General features: G+C 48.0%; 1 protein-coding gene across 1 annotated transcript in view; it reads left to right on the top strand.

Annotated features, from left to right (window-relative positions):
* Window positions 1-22,585, top strand: part of LOC116975639 — a 613,100-nt gene that overhangs the window by 39,739 nt on the left and 550,776 nt on the right. Inside the window, exon 16 of the mRNA XM_033024967.1 lies at window positions 120-212. Coding sequence (XP_032880858.1) covers window positions 120-212 — 93 coding nt within the window. The remainder of the gene's footprint in view (window positions 1-119; window positions 213-22,585) is intronic.

Here is a 22,585-nt window from a genome sequence, read left to right as displayed (position 1 = left end):
GATATTTATTATCAGTGGGTATCTGCCTAGTTCCGCCCTACATGCGTTTGTTGGTGTTTTCCTTTGGATACGGGATTATTTCCCCACTACACCCACTGTCTGTCCACACTTTATTACAGATCCACACTCCGTACCAACTGGGGAACCCCAGGAAACAACAACCCAACCCCAGGAGGATTTGTCCACCATCCCAGAACCAGGTACAAGCTCAGGTATGGATGGAGGGGTCGTTGGGACAGGGTCTTGCACCATATCTTCGTGCTGGTGGGGGTAAAGTAGGGTTGGGTACCTGAGGGAAATATTGACACTAAGGGAGGGAGGAGGGGTTGAGGGAATCTGGAGCGAGAGGAAGATGATAGTCTGGACTGGAGAGGAGGAGGTCTGGAGATGGGAGTTTGGTGTGGAAGAGGAGGGAGTGTGAATTGGGGAAGGGAGTGTGGTGGGATTATGAGTCTGGAGTGAGGGGAGGTTGGTGTCTGTGGGGGAGGGCGATTGCAAGAGGGGGGGTCCCATGGAAGGGAACGCTGCTCTCCATGACCAGTCCCTGAAATTAATCCCAGTGACAGACATTTCCAAGGGAGACTGGATGATGCTGCTATCTGTACAGAACCTATCCTCTAATTCCTAAACTCTTTGCCCAGCCTGATGACCAGATGTGGTTGCCACACTCCCACGCCTCTGTCTCTTTATTCCAGATCTCCAGTTGTCCACAGGGGAACAGACCGATGGATCAACGACTGGAGAATCCACCCAGGAATCATCTTTTGACCCAATGGGAGACACATCCTCAGGTACTGTACCCTCTCACACATTATCACTTGTCCTCATTTACCCTGTAGCCAACGTTTGGAGAATTCAGTATTGTTCCGCAGTAGACAACAATCCTCCTGGGATTGAGATTGAGATTGGTTTAGGGAACCACATGGAGTTTGATGGTGAAGTAGATTTAAGTGGTTAGTGGGGTGGATTGGAGGCCTCTGAGATGGATTATGATTTGGGGTTTGGAGCAGGGCTGGGTTTTGACTGAAGAATAGACCAAAGCAAAACAACAGCTGAAGTGTTATTGGCCTGAAGGAGATAAACGGCATAAAGAATGAGAAATATGATATTCACGAGATCAGTGGGGAGAGTGTGACCTGAAGAGAAGTGGTGGTTTAGGTTTATTATTGTTACTTATCCAGAGATACTATCTCATCAAATAGGACAACATTTAACATAGACAATATTACACATGGATATAATCAAACCAAATTCAAAAGGTAAAGTGAAAAGAAAAATATACAGAATATAGTTCTCAGCATTGTCCCCTTAATGGCCTGTCCCACTTGGCTGTCTTTCACGCACCATTTACGCGACCTGGTAGCGCCAACGGCCTGTCGCGTAACTGACGGCCAAAGTGGGACAGGCCCAAGACCCTGGCGCGACGCAACGTCTCACCTCCAACAACAGTAGAAGCAGGTAAACAATTGGCGAACTCGGCCTGGGGCTCACGGCCGTTGCTGTCCGGATCCGCCCCCACTTCTACTCCCAGAGCGGGGCCAAGAAGATTGAAGATAGACAGAAAATGCGGGAATAACTCAGCGGGATCGGCAGCATCTCTGGAGATTAGCAATGGGTGACAGAGAGACAGCCTCTCGCTCCCTCTCTCATAGAAACATAGAAAATAGGTGCAGGAGTAGGCCATTCGGCCCTTCGAGCCTGCGCCGCCATTCAATATGATCATGGCTGATCATCCAACTCAGTATCCTGTACCTGCCTTCTCTCCATACCCCCTGATCCCTTTAGCCACAAGGGCCACATCTAACTCCCTCTTAAATATAGCCAATGAACTGGCCTCAACTACCTTCTGCGGGAGAGAATTCCACAGATTCACCACTCTCTGTGTGAAAAAGGTTTTCCTCATCTCGGTCCTAAAAGATTTCCCCCTTATCCTTAAACTGTGACCCATTGTTCTGGACTTCCCCAACATCGGGAACAATCTTCCTGCATCTAGCCTGTCCAACCCCTTAACAATTTTGTAAGTTTCTATAAGATCCCCCCCTTAATCTTCTAAATTCTAGCGAGTACAAACCGAGTCTATCCAGTCTTTCTTCATATGAAAGTCCTGACATCCCAGGAATCAGTCTGGTGAACCTTCTCTGTACTCCCTCTATGGCAAGAATGTCTTTCCTCAGATTAGGAGACCAAAACTGTACGCAATACTCCAGGTGTGGTCTCACCAAGACCCTGTACAACTGCAGTAGAACCTCCCTGCTCCTATACTCAAATCCTTTTGCTATGAATACTAACATACCATTCGCCTTCTTCACTGCCTGCTGCACCTGCATGCCTACTTTTAATGACTGGTGTAGCATGACACCCAGGTCTCGTTGCATCTCCCCCTTTCCTAATCGGCCACCATTCAGATAATAATCTACTTTCCTGTTTTTGCCACCAAAGTGGATAACCTCACATTTATCCACATTATACTGCATCTGCCATGCATTTGCCCACTCACCCAGCCTATCCAAGTCACCTTGCAGCCTCCTAGCATCCTCCTCACAGCTAACACTGCCCCCCAGCTTCGTGTCATCCGCAAACTTGGAGATGTTGCATTCAATTCCCTCGTCCAAATCATTAATATATATCGTAAATAGCTGGGGTCCCAGAACTGAGCCTTGCGGTACCCCACTAGTCACTGCCTGCCATTGTGAAAAGGACCCGTTTACTCCAACTCTTTGCTTCCTGTCTGCCAGCCACTTTTCTATCCACATCAATACTGAACCCCCAATACCGTGTGCTTTAAGTTTGTATACTAATCTCTTATGTGGGACCTTGTTGTAAGCCTTCTGAACGTCCAGATATAACACATCCACTGGTTCTCCCTTATCCACTCTACTAGTTACATCCTCGAAAAATTCTATAAGATTCGTCAGACATGATTTACCCTTCATAAATCCATGCTGACTTTGTCCAATGATTTCACCACTTTCCAAATGTGCTGCTATCCCATCTTTAATAACTGATTCTAGCAGTTTCCCCACTACCGACGTTAGACTAACTGGTCTGTAATTCCCCGTTTTCTCTCTCCCTCCCTTTTTAAAAAGTGGTGTTACATTAGCTAGCCTCCAATCCTCAGGAACTACTCCAGAATCTAAAGAGTTTTGAAAAATTATCACTAATGCATCCACTATTTCTGGAGCTACTTCCTTAAGTACTCTGGGATGCAGCCTATCTGGCCCTGGGGATTTATCGGCCTTTAATCCATTCAATTTACCTAACACCACTTCCCGGCTAACCTGGATTTCACTCAGTTCCTCCATCTCATTTGACCCCCGGTTCCCTGCTATTTCCGGCAGATTAGTTATGTCTTCCTTAGTAAAGACAGAACCAAAGTAGTTATTCAATTGGTCTGCCATGTCCTTTTCACCCGTTTCTGACTGCAAGGGACCTACATTTGTTTTAACTAATCTTTTTCTCTTCACATATCTATAAAAGCTTTTGCAGTCAGTTTTTATGTTCCCTGCCAGTTTTCTTTCATAATCTATTTTCCCTTTCCTAATTAAGCCCTTTGTCCTCCTCTGCTGGTCTCTGAATTTCTCCCAGTCCTCCGGTATGCTGCTTTTTCTGGCTAATTTGTACGCTTCATCTTTTGTTTTGATACTATCCCTGATTTCCCTTGTTATCTACGGATGCACTACCTTCCCTGATTTATTTTTTTGCCAAACTGGGATGAACAATTGTTGTAGTTCATCCATGCAGTCTCTAAATGCCTTCCATTGCATATCCACCGTCAACCCATTAAGAATCAATCGCCAGTCTATCTTGGCCAATTCACGTCTCATACCCTCAAAGTTACCTTTCTTTAAGTTCAGGACCCTCGTTTCTGAATTAACGATGTCACTCTCCATCCTAATGAAGAACTCAACCATATTATTGTCACTCTTGCCCAAGGGGCCACGCACAACAAGACTGCTAACTAACCCTTCCTCATTACTCAATACCCAGTCTAGAATAGCCTGCTCTCTCGTTGGTGCCTCTACATGTTGGTTTAGAAAACTATCCCGCATACATTCCAAGAAATCCTCTTCCTCAGCACCCTTGCCAATTTGATTCACCCAATCTATATGTAGATTGAAGTCAACCATTATATCTGTTTTACTGTTGCACGCATTTCTAATTTCCTGTTTGATGCCATCCCCAACTTCACTACTACTGTTAGGTGGCCTGTACACAACTCCCACTAGCGTTTTCTTGCCCCTTAGTGTTTCGCAGCTCTACCCATATCGATTCCACATCCTCAAAGCTAATGTCCTTCCTTTCTATTGCGTTAATCTGCTCTCTAACCAGCAACGCTACCCCACCTCCTTTCCCTTTCTGTCTATCCCTCCTGAATATTGAATATCCCTGGATGTTCAGCTCCCAGCTTTGGTCACCCTGGAGCCATGTCTCCGTGATCCCAACTATATCATAGTCATTAATAGCTATCTGCACATTCAACTCATCCACCTTATTACGAATGCTCCTTGCATTGAGACACAAAGTCTTCAGGCTTGTTTTTACAACACTCTTACCCCTTATACTATTAAGCTGAAAAGTGGCCCTTTTTGATTTTTGCCCTGGATTTCTCCCTCTCTGTCTCTCTGTCTCTCTGTCTCTCTCTCACTCTCTCTCTCTGTCTCTCACTCTCTCTGTCTCTATCTCTCTCTATCTCTATCTCTCTCTATCACTCTATCACTCTCTCACTCTCTCACTCTCTCACTCTCTCACTGTCTCTCTGTCTCTCTGTCTCTCTGTCTCTCTGTCTCTCTGTCTCTCTGTCTCTCTCTCTGTCTCTCTCTCTGTTTCTGTCTCTGTCTCTGTCTCTGTCTCTGTCTCTGTCTCTGTCTCTGTCTCTGTCTCTGTCTCTGTCTCTCTCTCACTCTATCTCTCGCTCTCGCTCTCTCTCTCTATCTCTCTCTCACTCTCTCTCTAGCTGTCTGCCTGGAGATGAAAGCACTAAGTGTTACCTCCGCAGAGTTGCTAATAAAATACTTTGTATGAGTCTGATCATTTCAACAGACAGTCATTGTGTCAAGGGTTGAGACCAGCTGGAATTTGTTAAATGTGTTTAATAAAGTTTCCTCAGACATATCGAGACCCCTTTTCAGTCGAGGGCAAAGCTTCATTTACTGTTATGAAATTGGGAAGAGCAAGTGACAAGTGTCGGTGGATGAATGAGTTCCCACAGTTGTATTAGCTTTAAAATAGTTATAGACAAAGCCAGGGCAGGCCTACACGTTAACATTCTGCATTGTGGCAAGGTCAACTTTGTTGGTATCAGAGAGGACTTTGCTCAAATTCATTGGTGCAGGTTGTTTGTAGGCAAAAGATCGTCTGGAAAGTGGATGCTTTTAAAAGGGTGATGACAAGAGTTGAAACATAGAAACATAGAAACATAGAAATTAGGTGCAGGAGTAGGCCATTCGGCCCTTCGAGCCTGCACTGACATTCAATATGATCATGGCTGATCATCCAACTCAGTATCCCGTACCTGCCTTCTCTCCATACCCTCTGATCCCCTTAGCCACAAGGGCCACATCTAACTCCCTCTTAAATATAGCTAATGAACTGGCCTCGACTACCCTCTGTGGCAGAGAGTTCCAGAGATTCACCACTCTCTGTGTGAAAAAAGTTCTTCTCATCTCGGTTTTAAAGGATTTCCCCCTTATCCTTAAGCTGTGACCCCTTGTCCTGGACTTCCCCAACATCGGGAGCAATCTTCCTGCATCTAGCCTGTCCAACCCCTTAAGAATTTTGTACGTTTCTATAAGATCCCCTCTCAATCTCCTAAATTTTAGAGTGTATAAACCAAGTCTATCCAGTCTTTCTTCATAAGACAGTCCTGACATCCCAGGAATCAGTCTGGTGAACCTTCTCTGCACTCCCTCTATGGCAATAATGTCCTTCCTCAGATTTGGAGACCAAAACTGTACGCAATACTCCAGGTGTGGTCTCACCAAGACCCTGTACAACTGCAGTAGAACCTCCCTGCTCCTATACTCAAATCCTTTTTCTATGAAAGCTAACATACCATTCGCTTTCTTCACTGCCTGCTGCACCTGCATGCCTACTTTCAATGACTGGTGTACCATGACACCCAGGTCTCGCTGCATCTCACATTTTCCTAGTCGGCCACCATTTAGATAATAGTCTGCTTTCCTGTTTTTGCCACCAAAATGGATAACCTCACATTTATCCACATTATACTGCATCAGCCAAACATTTGCCCACTCACCCAGCCTATCCAAGTCACCTTGCAGTCTCCTAGCATCCTCCTCACAGCTAACCCTGACCCCAGCTTAGTGTCATCCGCAAACTTGGAGATATTGCCTTCAATTCCCTCATTCAGATCATTAATATATATAGTAAATAGCTGGGGTCCCAGCACTGAGCCTTGCGGTACCCCACTAGTCACTGCCTGCCATTGTGAAAAGGACCCGTTTACTCCTACTCTTTGCTTCCTGTTTGCCAGCCAGTTCTCTATCCACATCAATACTGAACCCCCAATGCCGTGTGCTTTAAGTTTGTATACTAATCTCTTATGTGGGACCTTGTCGAAAGCCTTCTGGAAGTCCAGATACACCACATCCACTGGTTCTCCCCTATCCATGCTACTAGTTACATCCTCGAAGAATTCTATAAGATTCGTCAGACATGATTTACCTTTTGTAAATCCATGCTGACTTTGTCCAATGATTTCACCACTTTCCAAATGTGCTGCTATCCCATCTTTAATAACTGACTCTAGCAGTTTCCCCACTACCGATGTTAGACTAACTGGTCTGTAATTCCCCGTTTTCTCTCTCCCTCCCTTCTTAAAAAGTGGGGTTACGTTTGCTACCCGCCAATCCTCAGGAACTACTCCTCAATCTAAAGAGTTTTGAAAGATTATTACTAATGCATCCACTATTTCTGGAGCTACTTCCTTAAGTACTCTGGGATGCAGCCTAGCTGGCCCTGGGGATTTATCGGCCTTTAATCCATTCAATTTACCCAACACCACTTCCCGGCTAACCTGGATTTCACTCAATTCCTCCAACTCCTTTGACCCACGGTCCCCTGCTATTTCCGGCAGATTATTTATGTCTTCCTTAGTAAAGACGGAACCAAAGTAGTTATTCAATTGGTCCACCATATCCTTGTTCCCCATGATCAACTCACCTGTTTCTGACTGCAAGGGACCTACATTTGTTTTAACTAATCTCTTTCTTTTCACATATCTATAAAAACTTTTGCAGTCAGTTTTTATGTTCCCTGCCAGTTTTCTTTCATAATCTATTTTTCCTTTCCTAATTAAGCCCTTTGTCCTCCTCTGCTGGTCTCTGAATTTCTCCCAGTCCTCCGGTATGCTGCTTTTTCTGGCTAATTTGTACGCATCATCCTTCGCTTTGATACTATCCCTGATTTCCCTTGTTATCCACGGATGCACTACCTTCCCTGATTTATTCTTTTGCCAAACTGGGATGAACTATTTTTGTAGTTCATCCATGCAGTCTCTAAATGCCTTCCATTGCATATCCACCGTCAACCCATTAAGAATCAATCGCCGGTCAATCTTGGCCAATTCACGTCTCATACCCTCAAAGTTACCTTTCTTTAAGTTCAGAACCATTGTTTCTGAATTAACAATGTCACTCTCCATCCTAATGAAGAACTCAACCATATTATGGTCACCCTTGCCCAAGGGGGCACGTACAACAAGACTGCTAACTAACTCTTCATCATTACTCAATACCCAGTCTAAAATAGCCTGCTCTCTCGTTGGTTCCTCTACATGTTGATTTAGATAACTATCCCGCATACATTCCAAGAAATCCTCTTCCTCAGCACCCCTGCCAATTTGATTCACCCAATCTATATGTAGTTTGAAGTCACCCATTATAACGGTTTTGCCTTTGTTGCACGCATTTCTAATTTCCTGTTTGATACCATCTCCAACTTCACTACTACTGTTAGGTGGCCTGTACACAACACCCACCAGCGTTTTCTGCCCCTTAGTGTTTCGCAGCTCTACCCATACCGATTCCACATCCTCCAAACTAATGTCCTACCTTTCCATTGCGTTAATCTCCTCTCTAATCAGCAACGCTACCCCACCTCCTTTTCCTTTCTCTCTATCCCTCCTGAATATTGAATATCCCTGGATGTTCAGCTCCCAGCCTTGGTCACCCTGGAGCCATGTCTCCGTGATCCCAACTATATCATAGTCATTAATAGCTATCTGCTATTCAACTCATCCACCTTATTACGAATGCTCCTTGCAATGAGACACAAAGCCTTCAGGCTTGTTCTTACAACACTCTTACCCCTTATACAATTATGTTGAAAAGTGGCCCTTTTTGATTTTTGCCCTGGTTTTGTCTGCCTGCCACTTTTACTTTTCACCTTGCTACCTATTGCTTCTACCCTCATTTTACACCCCTCTGTCTCTACGCTCACACATTTAAGAAACCCTTTCCCTTTAACTCCATCCTCCACTATCCCATTCGACACCCCACCCCCCTTATTCAGTTTAAAACCTGAAGTCATGCATGTTCCTGTCAGAGTGAAGGGCAAAGCAGGTGAGAGGAAGGAAGCTTTGATAATGAGAGAGATTGAGGTTCTAGTCAGGAAAAAGAGGGGATGGGGCATGTGTTGGCAGCTGGGATCAAGTGTATCCCTGGAGGAGTTTCGGGAACTGTGGAACATACTTAACATGGTAATCAGGGGAGCAAGAAGGGGCAAGAGAAGGGGGCATCTTGATCCTCATGGGCAGGTCAGGTGGCTGGGCCTGTTTCCACGGTGAATGACTATGATGAAGGAAAGGAACATACACTAGAAAAGAGAGAGCAGGGAAGACATGGACTCAGCCACATTCAACCTGACTCTGATCTCATTGTTGATGTTGGCCTGTTGTATTCAGATGGAGAGGGCCAGTGGATTGACATACAGGTGAATGTGGACGGGGACATGAGTGATGATGAAGTGATGAAAGCTCTCCGTGAAAAGGTGAGAAAACAGTATGAGGTAGAGGGAGGGGCTGATCTCCCAATCACTGTCTGCCCTCACTGAAGGGGAGCAGCTCCCTTCCCCTCCATATTTCCTTCCTCTCTCCCCTTGTCTCCTTCAATCTCCCCTCATCACCCCCTCTCTTCCCCCCCCCTCCCCCCCTTCCCCCTCCCCCCCCCCTCCCCCCCCCTCTCTCCCCCCCCCCCTCTCTCCCTCCATATCTCTCTCTCCCTCCATATCTCTCTCTCCCTCCACCCTCTCTCTCCCTCTCTTTTTCTCCCCTCTCTCTCCCTCACTCTCTCCCTCCTCCCTCCCCCTCCCCCTTCCCCACCTCTCTCCCTTCCCCTCTCTCCTCCTTTCTCTCCCCCTCTCTCCTCTCCCCCCCTCTCTCCCCCCCCTCTCACCCCCTCTCTCTCCTTCCTCCCCCCTCTCCTCCACTCGCTCCTCCCTCTCTCCCTCCATCCCCACTCTTGCAGTAACTCACCATTACTCTTCTCTGGGCTTCAGCTGAAGGAGATGTTTGATGACCCGGACCCTGAGATTGTGCAGGTGCCGTGAGGGAGGGAGGAACGTGCGTTGGACTGACGGACACCCAGCTGTCAACGCCCCGTCCTTCACAGCCTCGCCTCTCGCTCGCTCGCTCGCTTGCCTTGTCCACAGCGATCGCGGGTGAGCTGCATTGTTGCTGCATCTTTGCTGCACCACGGCTGCATTGTTGCTGCATTGTTGCTGCACCACTGCTGCATTGTTGCTGCACCACTGCTGCATTGTTGCTGCATTGTTGCTGCACCACTGCTGCATTGTTGCTGCATTGTTGCGGCACCACTGCTGCATTGTTGCTGCACCACTGCTGCATTGTTGCTGCATTGTTGCGGCACCACTGCTGCATTGTTGCTGCACCACTGCTGCATTGTTGCTGCACCACTGCTGCATTGTTGCTGCATTGTTGCGGCACCACTGCTGCATTGTTGCTGCACCACTGCTGCATTGTTGCTGCACCACTGCTGCATTGTTGCTGCACCACTGCTGCATTGTTGCTGCACCACTGCTGCATTGTTGCTGCACCACTGCTGCATTGTTGCTGCACCACTGCTGCATTGTTGCTGCACCACTGCTGCATTGTTGTTGCACCACTGCTGCATTGTTGCTGCACCACTGCTGCATTGTTGCTGCACCACTGCTGCATTGTTGCTGCACCACTGCTGCATTGTTGCGGCACTGTTGCTGCATTGTTGCGGCACCACTGCTGCATTGTTGCTGCATTGTTGCTGCACCACTGCTGGGTCTGCCTCTGCAGCAGGGAGTGGGGACATTCGCTACTGCTGGGATTGGGTTTATTATTATCATGTGTACTGAGGTACAGTGAAAAGCTTTGTTTTGCATGTTATATATAAATATAATACTATATATAAATATAATCAGTTCACCCTCAAGTACAACAGATAGTGCAAAGGGAATATACCGAGTGCAGAGTATACCTCATAGGTTCCAGGAGCAGAATTAGGCCATTCGGCCCATCAAGTCTACTCCACCATTCAATCATGGCCGATTTATCTTTCTCTCAGCCCCATTCTCCTGCCTTCTCCCCATAACCCCCGACACCCTTACTAATCAAGAACCTGTCAATCTCTGCCTTAAAAAAATCCATCAATATGGCCTCCACAGCCAACTGCAGCAATGAATTCCAGATTCACCACCGTTTCATTAGAAGAATCTCTACCCATCTCCTTCCTAAAGGCAAGTTATTTTATTCTGAGGCTATGTTGCTCTCCCACTAGTGGAAACATCCTCTCCAGTATAGTTCTCAGCATTGTAGCACACGTTCCATAGACAGACAAAGTCCAATGTCCACAATGGGGTAGAGGTGAATCTAACAGTACCCTAGCTTATGGAAGGGCCATTCAGAAGCCTGATACCGGTGGGGAAGATGCTGGTTCTGAGTGTGGTGGTGCGCTCTTCTGTTTAATCTGCTGGGTCGGGGAAGGGAGAAGGAATGACCCGGTGGGACAAATCTTTGATCATGGCTGCTTTTCAGAGGCAGCGTGAAGTGTAGATGGAGTCAATGATGGGTAGGAAGTCTGGTCTGTGTGATGGACTGAGCAACATCCACAACTCTGCCATTTCTAGCAGTCTTGGGCAGAGCAGTTCCCAAACCAAGCTTTTATCCAACCCAACAGTTTGCTTTCAATGATACATCTGGAGACGTTTACAAGGGTCACTGGAGACGGGTCAAATTTCCTGTCTCTGCAATGATTCAACATCACCAAAGACACAACTTCAAAGTAATGTTTCACTGGGCTCCAATTCTGTGTGACTGAATCTATTTCTTTTTGACAAATGCAGAAATAAGCAAAGTCTCCTGGGGTCAACTGGTTATGGGAAAGGAGTTTGGCTCTCGTTGGTTAGTGGGGAAAGGTATTTGGGGTAGTGAGGAAGGTGCCCTGGGCAGGGACAGGGAGCAGTGAAGGGGAGGGGCTATGGTGAGTGGGACAGGAGGGGCTGGTTACAGAGGGTGGGAGAGGAGCAGCAGAGTCTGTGGTGAGGATCAGGTTCTCTCACGGAACAACCCACCGATAGATACTCCAGACCACAAGCCTCACTCCCCTTTAATCTCACACACACTCTCTCCATCTCACTCCATCCATTTCACACTCCCCATCTCACACTCCTTCTCGCACACCCTGCATCACTCACTGCCTATCTGACACATATCCTTCTCTCTGGGCTCTCCTCCTCAAACACCCTCCATATCAGTGTCCCCATCACTCACACTCACTCTCTATCTCACACTCCATCTCACAATCACTCACACTCCACCTCATACTCACTCCATGTAACACAATCTTCATCTCATTCACTCTTATTTACGAATAAAGGGTAGGTCTTAAGAATAAAGGGTCGGCCACTTAAAACGGAAGTGAGGAAAAACTTTTTCACACAGAGAGTTGTGAGTCTGTGGAATTCCCTGCCTCAGAGGGCGGCGGAGGCCGGTTCTCCGGATACTTTCCAGAGAGAGTTAGATAGAGGTCTTAAAGATAGCGGAGTCAGGGGATATGGGGAGAAGGCAGGAACAGGGTACTGATTGGGGATGATCAGCCATGATCACATTGAATGGTGATGCTGGCCCGAAGGGCCAAATGGCCTACTCCTGCACCTGTTGTCTATTATTTCCACCTCACACACACACCATCACACACATCCTCCATCACACACACACACACACACACACACACACACACACACACACACGCACGCACACATAGATGACAGGAACTAATTCTACCAATGACCATCCTCCATCTATACCCCTTCTTCCCTCAGTCTCCATCATCTGTCACATCTCCCATCTCACCCACTCCTTCTCTTCCACACTTCTCCCCAGAGACCCCTTTCCCAATGCCCTGCATTCTCTCACTCTCTCCTCCATCACAAACTCCAGACATTCTCCTCCTCCCTACTGCACTGCTTGTCTCCAGCCCTGCATTGGGTCTCCTCACTCCCCCCGTCACCTAACAGCTCATCACTCTCTTCCCTCCCTAACTCTCTCTCTCCAATCCACCCTCTCCTTTGATGACGCACCACGTCGATAAATGTGGCATGGATGGGGTAGAAAGTGGCTGGATGGGGTAGACAGGGCCATGGATGGGGTAGACAGGGCCATGGATGGGGTAGACCGTGGCTGGATGGGGTAGACAGTGGCTGGATGGGGTAGACAGGGCCATGGATGGGGTAGACAGTGGCTGGATGGGGTAGACAGTAGCTGGATGGGGTAGACAGGGCCATGGATGGGGTAGACCGTGGCTGGATGGGGTAGACAGTGGCTGGATGGGGTAGACAGAGGCTGGATGGGGTAGACAGAGGCTGGATGGGGTAGACAGTGGCTGGATGGGGTAGACAGAGGCTGGATGGGGTAGACAGTCAGAACCATTATCCAGGGTGCAAATGACAGATACTAGAGGGCATTGCTTTAATGATGGTGGGGCAACGTTTAAAGGAGATGCGTGGACACATTTTTTACACTGAGGTTGGGTGCCTGGAACCTGTTGCCAAGGCTGGGGATGGAGCCGGATATGGTGGTGACATTTAAGGGACTTAAGGTGGACATATGGCTATGCAGGGAATTGAGGGATGTGGAATATGTACAGGAATATGTGGAATGGTGCTGGCCTCAGTCAGTGGAGAGTGTTGTGGAATCATCGTCAGAGCGGTGACACACAGTGACGCGGTGACACACAGTGTGGTGACACACAGTGACGCGGTGACACACAGTGACGCGGTGACACACAGTGACGCGGTGACACACAGTGACGCGGTGACACACAGTGACGCGGTGACACACAGTGCGGTGACACACAGTGACGCGGTGACACACAGTGACGCGGTGACACACAGTGACGCGGTGACACACAGAGCGGTGACACACAGTGACGCGGTGACACACAGTGACGCGGTGACACAGTGTGGTGACACACAGTGACGCGGTGACACACAGTGCGATGACACACAGAGCGGTGACACAGTGCGGTGACACACAGTGCGGTGACACACAGTGACGCGGTGACACACAGTGCGGTGACACACAGACGCGGTGACACACTGACGTGGAGCCGTGCCGTGAGGAAGGAGAGATCATCTGGTGAGCTTCGAGCGACGGACAGGGGCGGAGGAAAGCAGAGTCTGGAGCGGCAGTGAAGTGGCAGCAGGAGTGACAGCTCAGACTACAGGGGTTTAAAGGCCAGAATACTCAGACCATCTGCAACACGTTTTTGTACTTGAATATTATTTACTGTAAAAGCCGATGATTTATATTGCTTGTGTTTAATGTGTGTGCTCAATAAACCTGCAACCGCTTGACTGCAATGTTCTGAGAGCGTGGACTTCCTTCATCACCTGAATAAAACATGGGTGTTGGGTGCAGAGGAGGGAGGTGAGGCGGCTACAATAACAACGTGCATAGATAGAACAATACGGCACAGGAACAACAAGGGAATACATAGGGTGAATGCAGAAAATCTACCCGGATAAGGTAATCAGGAACCAGGGACAGAGGTTGATGGTGAGAGGGGAAAGATCCAGAACGGGCAAGGCCACAGTGTGAGAGTTGCGGGCTCTGAGGCCAGGACCGGCCTTAGGAAGTACGGGGCCCAATTGGGAACAATGTTACTGAGCCCCAGGTTCCCAGCCAAGGTCTGTAGAATCATAGAAATACAAATAAACTCTATTATAGACTTTATATCTTTATGGTAGAATGGAAATTAATCAAAATGTGCGCTTAAAATGTGCCTGCGAGTCAATGGACCAAACAGATCTAAGCTACATCTGTCTGTCTGTTTGTCTAGTGTGTTTATTTGTGGGTGTCAGATTTGGCCTTTGATTCCTTGGTCCGCCAAAACCACACGCAAAACCTCCGAGATTTTTTCCATTTCGCTAGTGAATTTGCTTTTACATTCACTCATCCACTCCTCAAAACATTAGGACATTTTTATGTACACATTTTTTAATAAATTTCCCCCCACCACTTATTTTAAAATCTAAACGGGACTCACGAGCTGCTGACGTCACAATCCCACCTGCCTCCAAGTCCGCACGCGCCCCGGCTCTCTCTTAAATTCATCCAGTGACTTGGCCTCCACTGCCCTCTGTGGCAGAGAATTCCACAAATTCACGACTCTCTGGGTGAAAAAGGTTTTTTCTCACCTCAGTCTTAAATGACCTCCCCTTTATTCTGAGACTGTGGCCCCTGGTTCTGGACTCGCCCAACATTGGGAACATTTTTCCTGCATCTAGCTTGTCCAGTCCTTTTATAATTGTATATGTTTCTATAAGATGACCCCTCATCCTTCTAAACTCCAGTGAATACATGCCTAGTCATTTCAATCTTTCCTCATATGACAGACCCGCCATCCCAGGGATCAATCTCGTGAACCTACGCTGCACTGCCTCAATCACAAGGATGTCCTTCCTCAAATTAGGTGACCAAAACTGTACACAATACTCTAGATGTGGTCTCACCAGAGCCCGATACAACTGCAGAAGAACCTCTTTACTCCTATACTGAAATCCTCTTGTTATGAAGGCCAACATTCCATTAGCTTTCTGCGGAGAGATATAAATAAGTCACCTTCTCTTCTGTGGCCATTGCAGGTCAAATAGAAACACATGCACTGGTCCATTCTGCCCTGTTCAATTATCCTGCTTGTAGCACTACAATACAATACAATACAATCAGTTGTATTCCTCACATTGCACATAAAGTGCAAGTGAAATGAATTTGCCAGCAGCGGTACAATGAGAAAGTACACACAAAAACACAATAAAATTTTAACACAAACATCCACCACAGCATTCATCACTGTGGTGGAAGGCACAAAATTTGGCCAGTCCTCCACCATTTTCCCCCGTGGTCGGGACCTCAACCCTCCGCAGTCGCCACTGCGGGCGTCCAGATGATAAAAGTCAAGGTAAGTCCTGAATCGGTGCCTCCCCCACCGGAGACCGCGGCTTCAGATTGGTGTAGGCCGCAGGCCAGCGGTCGGTGATTTAGAGTTTGCGCCGCAGCCAGAAGCACCGCAGACCGCAGGGCCGACAGTCGAAGTCGAAGCTCCCCTCCAGGGATCCCCAGCGAGGAACCCCGCTCACGATGGTAAGTCCATGCCGCGCCCGCGGTAAAAGTAGGCCGCGGGCCGGCAGTCGGAGTGGAAGCTTCTTCCTCTCCCGGGTCCCAAACGTGAGATCCCGGGCTGTAGACGCCACGCCAGCTGGAGCTGTGCAGACCGCGGCTTCAGGCTGCCGGCTGCCCCGGTCCAGCGAAACGGAGCGCTCCCCTCCAGCGAGGGCTCGCCCGCTCCACGCCGAGTGTCCACGCTGCGCCCGCCGCTGAAGCCCCGGGCGCGTCTCCAGGAAAGGCCGCGCCGATCCTCGTTGTTAGGCCACGGGGGATGCGACCTGGAAAAAGTCGCCTCTCCGTGGAGGAAGCGACCGAACCGGTTTCCCCCTCATCCCCCCCACACCACCCCCAACACCCCCCCCCCCACACCACCCCCAACACCCCCCCCCCCACACCACCCCCCCACACGAGCCCCCCCCCACACCACCCCCCTCCAAACCACACCCCAACACACCACCCCCCCCCTACACCACCCGCCCCCCCACACACCACCCCCCCACACCAGCCGCCCCACACCACCCGCCCCACACCATCCCCCCCCCCCACATCACCCCCCCCACACCACCCCCACACACCCCCCCCAACACACCCCCCCCCACACCATCCACCCCACACCCCCCCCCACACATCCTCCCCCCCCCCCCACATCACCCACCCCCACACCACCCCCCCCACACCACCACCCCCCCACAACCACCCCCAACCACCCCCCCCCACATCACCCCCAACACACCACCCCCCCCCCCACACTACCCCCAACACACCACCCCCCCCACATCACCCCCCCCCCCCACATCCCCCCCCACACCACACCCCAACACACCACCCCCCCCCAAACCCCACCCCCAACACACCACCCCCAACACAAAACACACAAAGAAACATTAAAAACATACATTTAAACACACTAAAAAAATTTAAAAAGGTGAAAAAAACAGACATGCTGCTGGCAGGGCGCCGGCTTGCAGCGCCTCCACCGACCACTAAGCTGGCAAAGTAAGAATGAGGAACAGGGAACTGCAGATGCTGGAATCTTGAGCTAAACACAAAGCACTGGAGTAACTCAATGGGTCAGACCGCATCTATGGAAGGAATTCAAAGCGATGGGTTGTGACCCTTTGAAAGACTGTAGAAAGTAGAACAAAGTATTTTATATTTCAGGAACACAGGTAACATTGGTTAAAGGAAGGATGCAAACTCAGCAGAAATTCGACACAGAGTATCAAGGGAGTAGGTGGTAAATTGTGGTGGGGAATGTGGGGGAACAAGCAAGGGTGAGAGGTGACACTGACAAACAGAGTATCCGAGGAAGCTTGAGGGAGAAACTGATGATCCCTGTTTCACAGTTTGCACAATCTCATTCCACTAGCTCCTCTCTGCTGAGGTCAGTCTCCATGTTCTCATGTTGATTTCAATCCCGTCTCTCCCCCTCTTTGCAGTACTCTCAATAACGTTTATACCTCCAATGGCCACAAATTCAGTTCTTTAGATAAACCTGAAATTAAAGATACCACCAATGCCAGTGGTGTCTTCGTCTGTTGAGGCCCGTTGTATTTTCTGCCCATTATATTTCTGGAGTACAGACAACAATGTCCAATGCTGATGCATTTTTAGTGAACAAGGATTGATTCTGTGGATATTCCTTTTCCAATCCTCTCTGTTCACTATAATCCCACTACACAGCTGAGTGCACATTGCTGCATGTTGCAGTACGTTAGTGTGGAGTATCAAACATGTCACAGTTGTCGGGCTGAATGACCTGTCCCTGTGCAGTAACCTCCATACAATTCACCCTTGTTTATGCAGTCATTACATTACTGATGGGTTAACCCTGCCCTGTTCTATCATCCCTGTTTTAACAGGAAATCCATAGACTGAGAACAAAGGACTTTTCACACCAGGGTAACAGGTAACCTTTGTTGAAAGGGCTCAGATGCAAATTGAGTGAGATGGACAAGATACTTTGTGGAGTGTAGAGTGGGCGGGTGGGTGGGTGGGGGGTGGTGTTGTGTCTTCGGGTTTGATTTCCTGATAATAACGACACAATTCAGGTTGTTTCAGTTGCCTTAATTTACTCCTTTAATCAGCTCCTTTGCCTGTGTGGCGTAGTGATACTGAAAGTGTCTGAGGCTGCAGAGCTACGACTACAACATCAGATACAAGCCAGGAAAAGACCTGCTGCTAGCTGACGCCCTATCCAGACTATCAACACATGACAAACAAGAGATGGAAGGGCTGAGCATAAAGATCCACCACATTGTGAGTGTGACAAGCGTGAAGCTGGAACAGATCAAAGAGGAAACAGCCAGAGATGAAGAACTCCAGCTCCTCACCCAAATGGTAATACAGGGGTGGCCAGAAAAGAGACAACAAGTTCAGCCTATCCTCCGCGAATACTGGACCATCCGTGATGATATTTCGGTAGAGAATGGAGTCCTGATGGCCGGATCACGAATCATCATACCCAAGTCCATGAAAAAAGAAATCCTCGAAAAGATCCACCAGGGACACTTAGGAATGGAAAAGTGCAGACTCCGTGCTAAATCCGCTGTGTACTGGATAGGCATGTACAAGGACATAGAAAAGCTGGTATCTACATGCCACATATGCCAAAAATACAGGAATTCACAACAGAAGGAGGAAATGACACCCAGTGATATCCCAAGCCGGCCATGGCAAACCATCGGAGCAGACCTGTTCACAGAGAACCAGCAATGGTATTTGATTATGGCCTGCTACTACTCCAAATTCCCATTTGTGAGAAACATAAAGGACTTGAAAGCTAAAACAATTGTGTCAATTGTTAGAGGGTTGTTTGCAGAGCAAGGAATACCTGAGCAGATCGTATGTGACAATGGAACCCAATTCACATCTCGGGAATTCAGAGAGCTGGCCACCGAATACGGGTTCAAAATCACAACATCTTCACCACATTACCCAAAGGGCCATGGGTTTATTGAAAGGCAAGTACAGACAGCCAAGAAAACACTAATAAAATGCCGAGAGGCAAAGGAGGATCCAAACCTGACACATTCTCACAAACTGCTACCAGTGAGTCATATAGTCAACCAGCACCAACCAATGGCCAGGAAACAACTCAACAAGTTACCAATACATCGAGTGCAACACTGCAGGCAACAACCAGATCTACTAGATCCAGGAGCAACATCTTACCCCCAGCGCGTTATCGCTAGCACTGGAAGGGACAAGTCACGCCAAGACATGACTCTTGACTGGCTACGCACTACCTGAAAGAAAACAAGCTGCCATTATATATTTTGTTGTGTAGTATAGTAGAAAGCAGAATGCCATGAATGTGGGCAGAATAATCCCACGGTATCTGCTACAGGATTGCCACCCTCGCTCTGGCAATCCTCTAGTGTCACTAATTTTTGTTCCTTTCTTTTGAGAAGGGGGGATGTTACATATGCTACATATTCATTGTAGCAGTCCCAACCTCCTGCACTACTTTGCACTACTTTGTATCAGGCACACTCACCACACACACACACACTGTGATTAGGTATGTAAGCACTTTCATGTATTGTATGAGCCCTAGGAAACTTCTTAGCTGTTTCTTGTCTTTGGGTTCCTCCATGTGGTTGATAGCATCCACTTTTGTAGGGTCCGGTTTCACTCCTTCTGCAGAGTAAATCAGTCCAAAGAATTTGCACTCCCTTTCTTTGATTATGCATTTGTCTGCATTGAGCTTTATGCCGGCTCTTCGAGTTTTTTCCATAGCCTCATGGAGGTTGTAATCATGCGTGTTTTCATCTCTGCCGTATACTTGGATATCATCTGCTATCCCGATTGCCCCTTTACAGCCTTTGTATGTTTCATCTATTTTCCGCTGGAAGACATCTTGACTCACCTTCAGCCCGAATGGGAGCCTGTTGAATCTGAATCTGCCAAATGGCGTGTTGAAAGTGGTGAGCATTGATGACTTCCGGTCTATTTTGATGTTCCAATATCCATTGCTAGCATCCAGCTTGCTGAACACCTTGGAACCGGCCAGTGCTGGTGTGATCTCTTCAAGGGTTGGAGTTGGATAATGGTCGCGCTTCAATGCATTGTTCAGATCCCTGGGATCAAGGCATATCCTTAGTTTTCCGTTTGGCTTTTCTTTGATAACAATTGAATTTACCCAATCAGTTGGTTTAGTTATTGCTGTGATGATGCCCTTTTCTTCCATTTCGTTTAGTTGTTCCCTTAGCCTCTCTTTCAGTTCAAGGGGAACACGGCGGGGTGGGTGGATCACTGGTTTCACACTGGGGTCTACTGTGATATGGTATTCGTTTGTTTTCTTTCAGGTAGTGCGTAGCCAGTCAAGAGTCATGTCTTGGCGTGACTTGTCCCTTCCAGTGCTAGCGATAACGCGCTGGGGGTAAGATGTTGCTCCTGGATCTAGTAGATCTGGTTGTTGCCTGCAGTGTTGCACTCGATGTATTGGTAACTTGTTGAGTTGTTTCCTGGCCATTGGTTGGTGCTGTATGATTTTGTTGACCTACACCTTTTCTTCCAGTGGTTAGGCCTCCCACAGGAGTTGCAGGTAGTCCCGTATGCTGGGCACTCCCTGCGATCATCAAATGCATGCTCTGTACCGCAGTTCCAGCAGCTTCTTTGGCTTGCTTGTTTGTTTGCATGCCTAGAAAATGTCTGCTTTGGAGCCTTTAAGGTGGAGCCAGGGTCACGTTTTGAGAGAGCGTCTATATTCACTCTGGTGCTGCTCTGAGATGAGCCAACTTGAAGGCAGAGGGAGGACATTTGTTTCCTTGTGGCTTCGAAAGCTCTGGCAGCATCTACGGCGTCTTTTAGGTTGAGGGTGTCTTTCCCTATTAGGGACTTTTGGACCTCTTGGTGGGCGCACCCCCATATTAGCTGGTCGACAATTCTGTCATCTTCATCACCAAATCTGCATTTCTTGGCCACGTTCCTTAGTCTCGACAGGAAAGTGTCGGTTGTTTCTTGTGGGTCTTGTCTTAGCCCTTGGAACTCATACCGATGGATTCTGTGGTTTGATTTGGGCTCCATATGGTTCGCAAACCTTTCAAGGACTATTCCCGGATTATTGCAGTCGGGCTCTGTTAAGCTCCAACTGTTAAAAATGTCTAGACCCTTCTCCCCGAGCCATAGTAAAATATAACTGACCTTCTCTTCATCTGCAGTTCCTTTCAGGAAGCTTTTGAATGTCAGCTGGCTCTTTTGTTTGAATTTCTTGAACGCCTCCACCACATCATCGGCGTCCCAGTTCATCGTAGGGTGGAGGCTCATTGCTGCTGTGGAGGCCGCCATCTTGTGTTGTTAGGTGGGTGCACAAAAAAAATCAATTTCTCTGCAGCCGCTGTTCCTAATTCACAATAGCGATTCACAATAGCGCGGGTTTTTACTCGAAAGTCACCGCTGCCACCATGTTGTGTCTTCGGGTTTGATTTCCTGATAATAACGACACAATTCAGGTTGTTTCAGTTGCCTTAATTTACTCCTTTAATCAGCTCCTTTGCCTGTGTGGCGTAGTAATACTGAAAGTGCTTACATACCTAATCACAGTGTGTGTGTGTGTGGTGAGTGTGCCTGATACAAAGTAGTGCAAAGTAGTGCAGGAGGTTGGGACTGCTACAATGAATATGTAGCATATGTAACAGGTGGGGCGGGGTTGGTGGTGGTGAGGGGGGGACAAACAGATAATGACATCATTTTCAGGGCAGTTTGAGCAGAAGTACACCAAGTTCAAATCAACCATCATTACATTTCTAACAGAAGCTGCTGCATATTAATTCACCACCATTCGTGCAATCCTATACGTAACAGGAAATAAACAGACTGAAAATAAAGTACTTTTCATATCACATATCACAGGCAACATTTTGTGAAAGGCCACAGATGCAAATTAAGCCACAGATGAAAACAAGAAACAATGGGAGTTAGTGTAGTGGGGACAGAGGGAGGCAAAGAGAGTTGTCAAGGTAGTTTGAATTTCTGGACATTGCGGTTCTAATGGAAACATTCCACTGGTCAAATCTCCCCTGTGCTGTTATCATGTTTATAATGGCATCTCAATGAGAACAAGGCCTGAAAGCAAAGAATGAAAGAATGTATTGTATTGTATTGTATTCAAATTTATTGTCATTGTCTCAATTAGAGACAACGAAATGAATTTTCCTTACAGGCAGTATCATAAAAATAAATAAATAATAAATAATAAAACATATTAAAAATAAAATTGAATTAAAAAAGAAAAGCACAAACACAGAAAGTCCACGACACAACATAACACAGTGGCCCCAAGGTGAGGAAGGCACCATAGTCCAGCCAGCCTCCCCTCCGATCTTCCCAGATGTTCATCCGTGGTCTGGGCCTTCCGAGCACCCGCAGTCGCCGCACCGGGCGGCCCGATGTTCAGGCCCTCACGCCGGGCTGGTGGAACGCCGACGCCGATCCCCGACGGTGAACAACTTCCTCCTCAGCGGCCCGGACCTCCTGATCAGCCGCCTCCCGCAGCCGGAAGGGTCGACTGGGCTTGCATTCACTGGAATTTAGAAGGATGAGAGGATATTTTATAGAAGCATATAAAATTCTTAAAGGTTTGGACAGGCAAGATGCAGGAAACATGTTCCCGATGTTGGGGGAGTCCAGAACCAGGGGTCACAGTTTAAGAATAAGGGGTAGACCATTGAGGACTGAGATGTGGAAAAACATTTTCACCCAGAGATGTGTGAATCTGTGGAATTCTTTGCCACCGAAGGCAGTGGGGCCAATTCACTGGATGTTTTCAAGAGAGAGTTAGATTTAGCTCTTCGGGTTAAAGGAATAAAGGGATAGGCAAGTCATGTACTGATTGGGGATGATCAGCCATGATCACATTGAATGGCAGTACTGGCCCGAAGGGCCGAATGGCCTACTCCTGCACCT

This window comes from Amblyraja radiata, chromosome 7 (genome assembly GCF_010909765.2).
Source record: "Amblyraja radiata isolate CabotCenter1 chromosome 7, sAmbRad1.1.pri, whole genome shotgun sequence".
In the NCBI taxonomy this organism is placed as follows: Eukaryota; Metazoa; Chordata; class Chondrichthyes; order Rajiformes; family Rajidae; genus Amblyraja; species Amblyraja radiata.
Note: the sequence above shows the minus strand (reverse complement) of the source record. Positions and strands in the feature narration are given on the sequence as shown.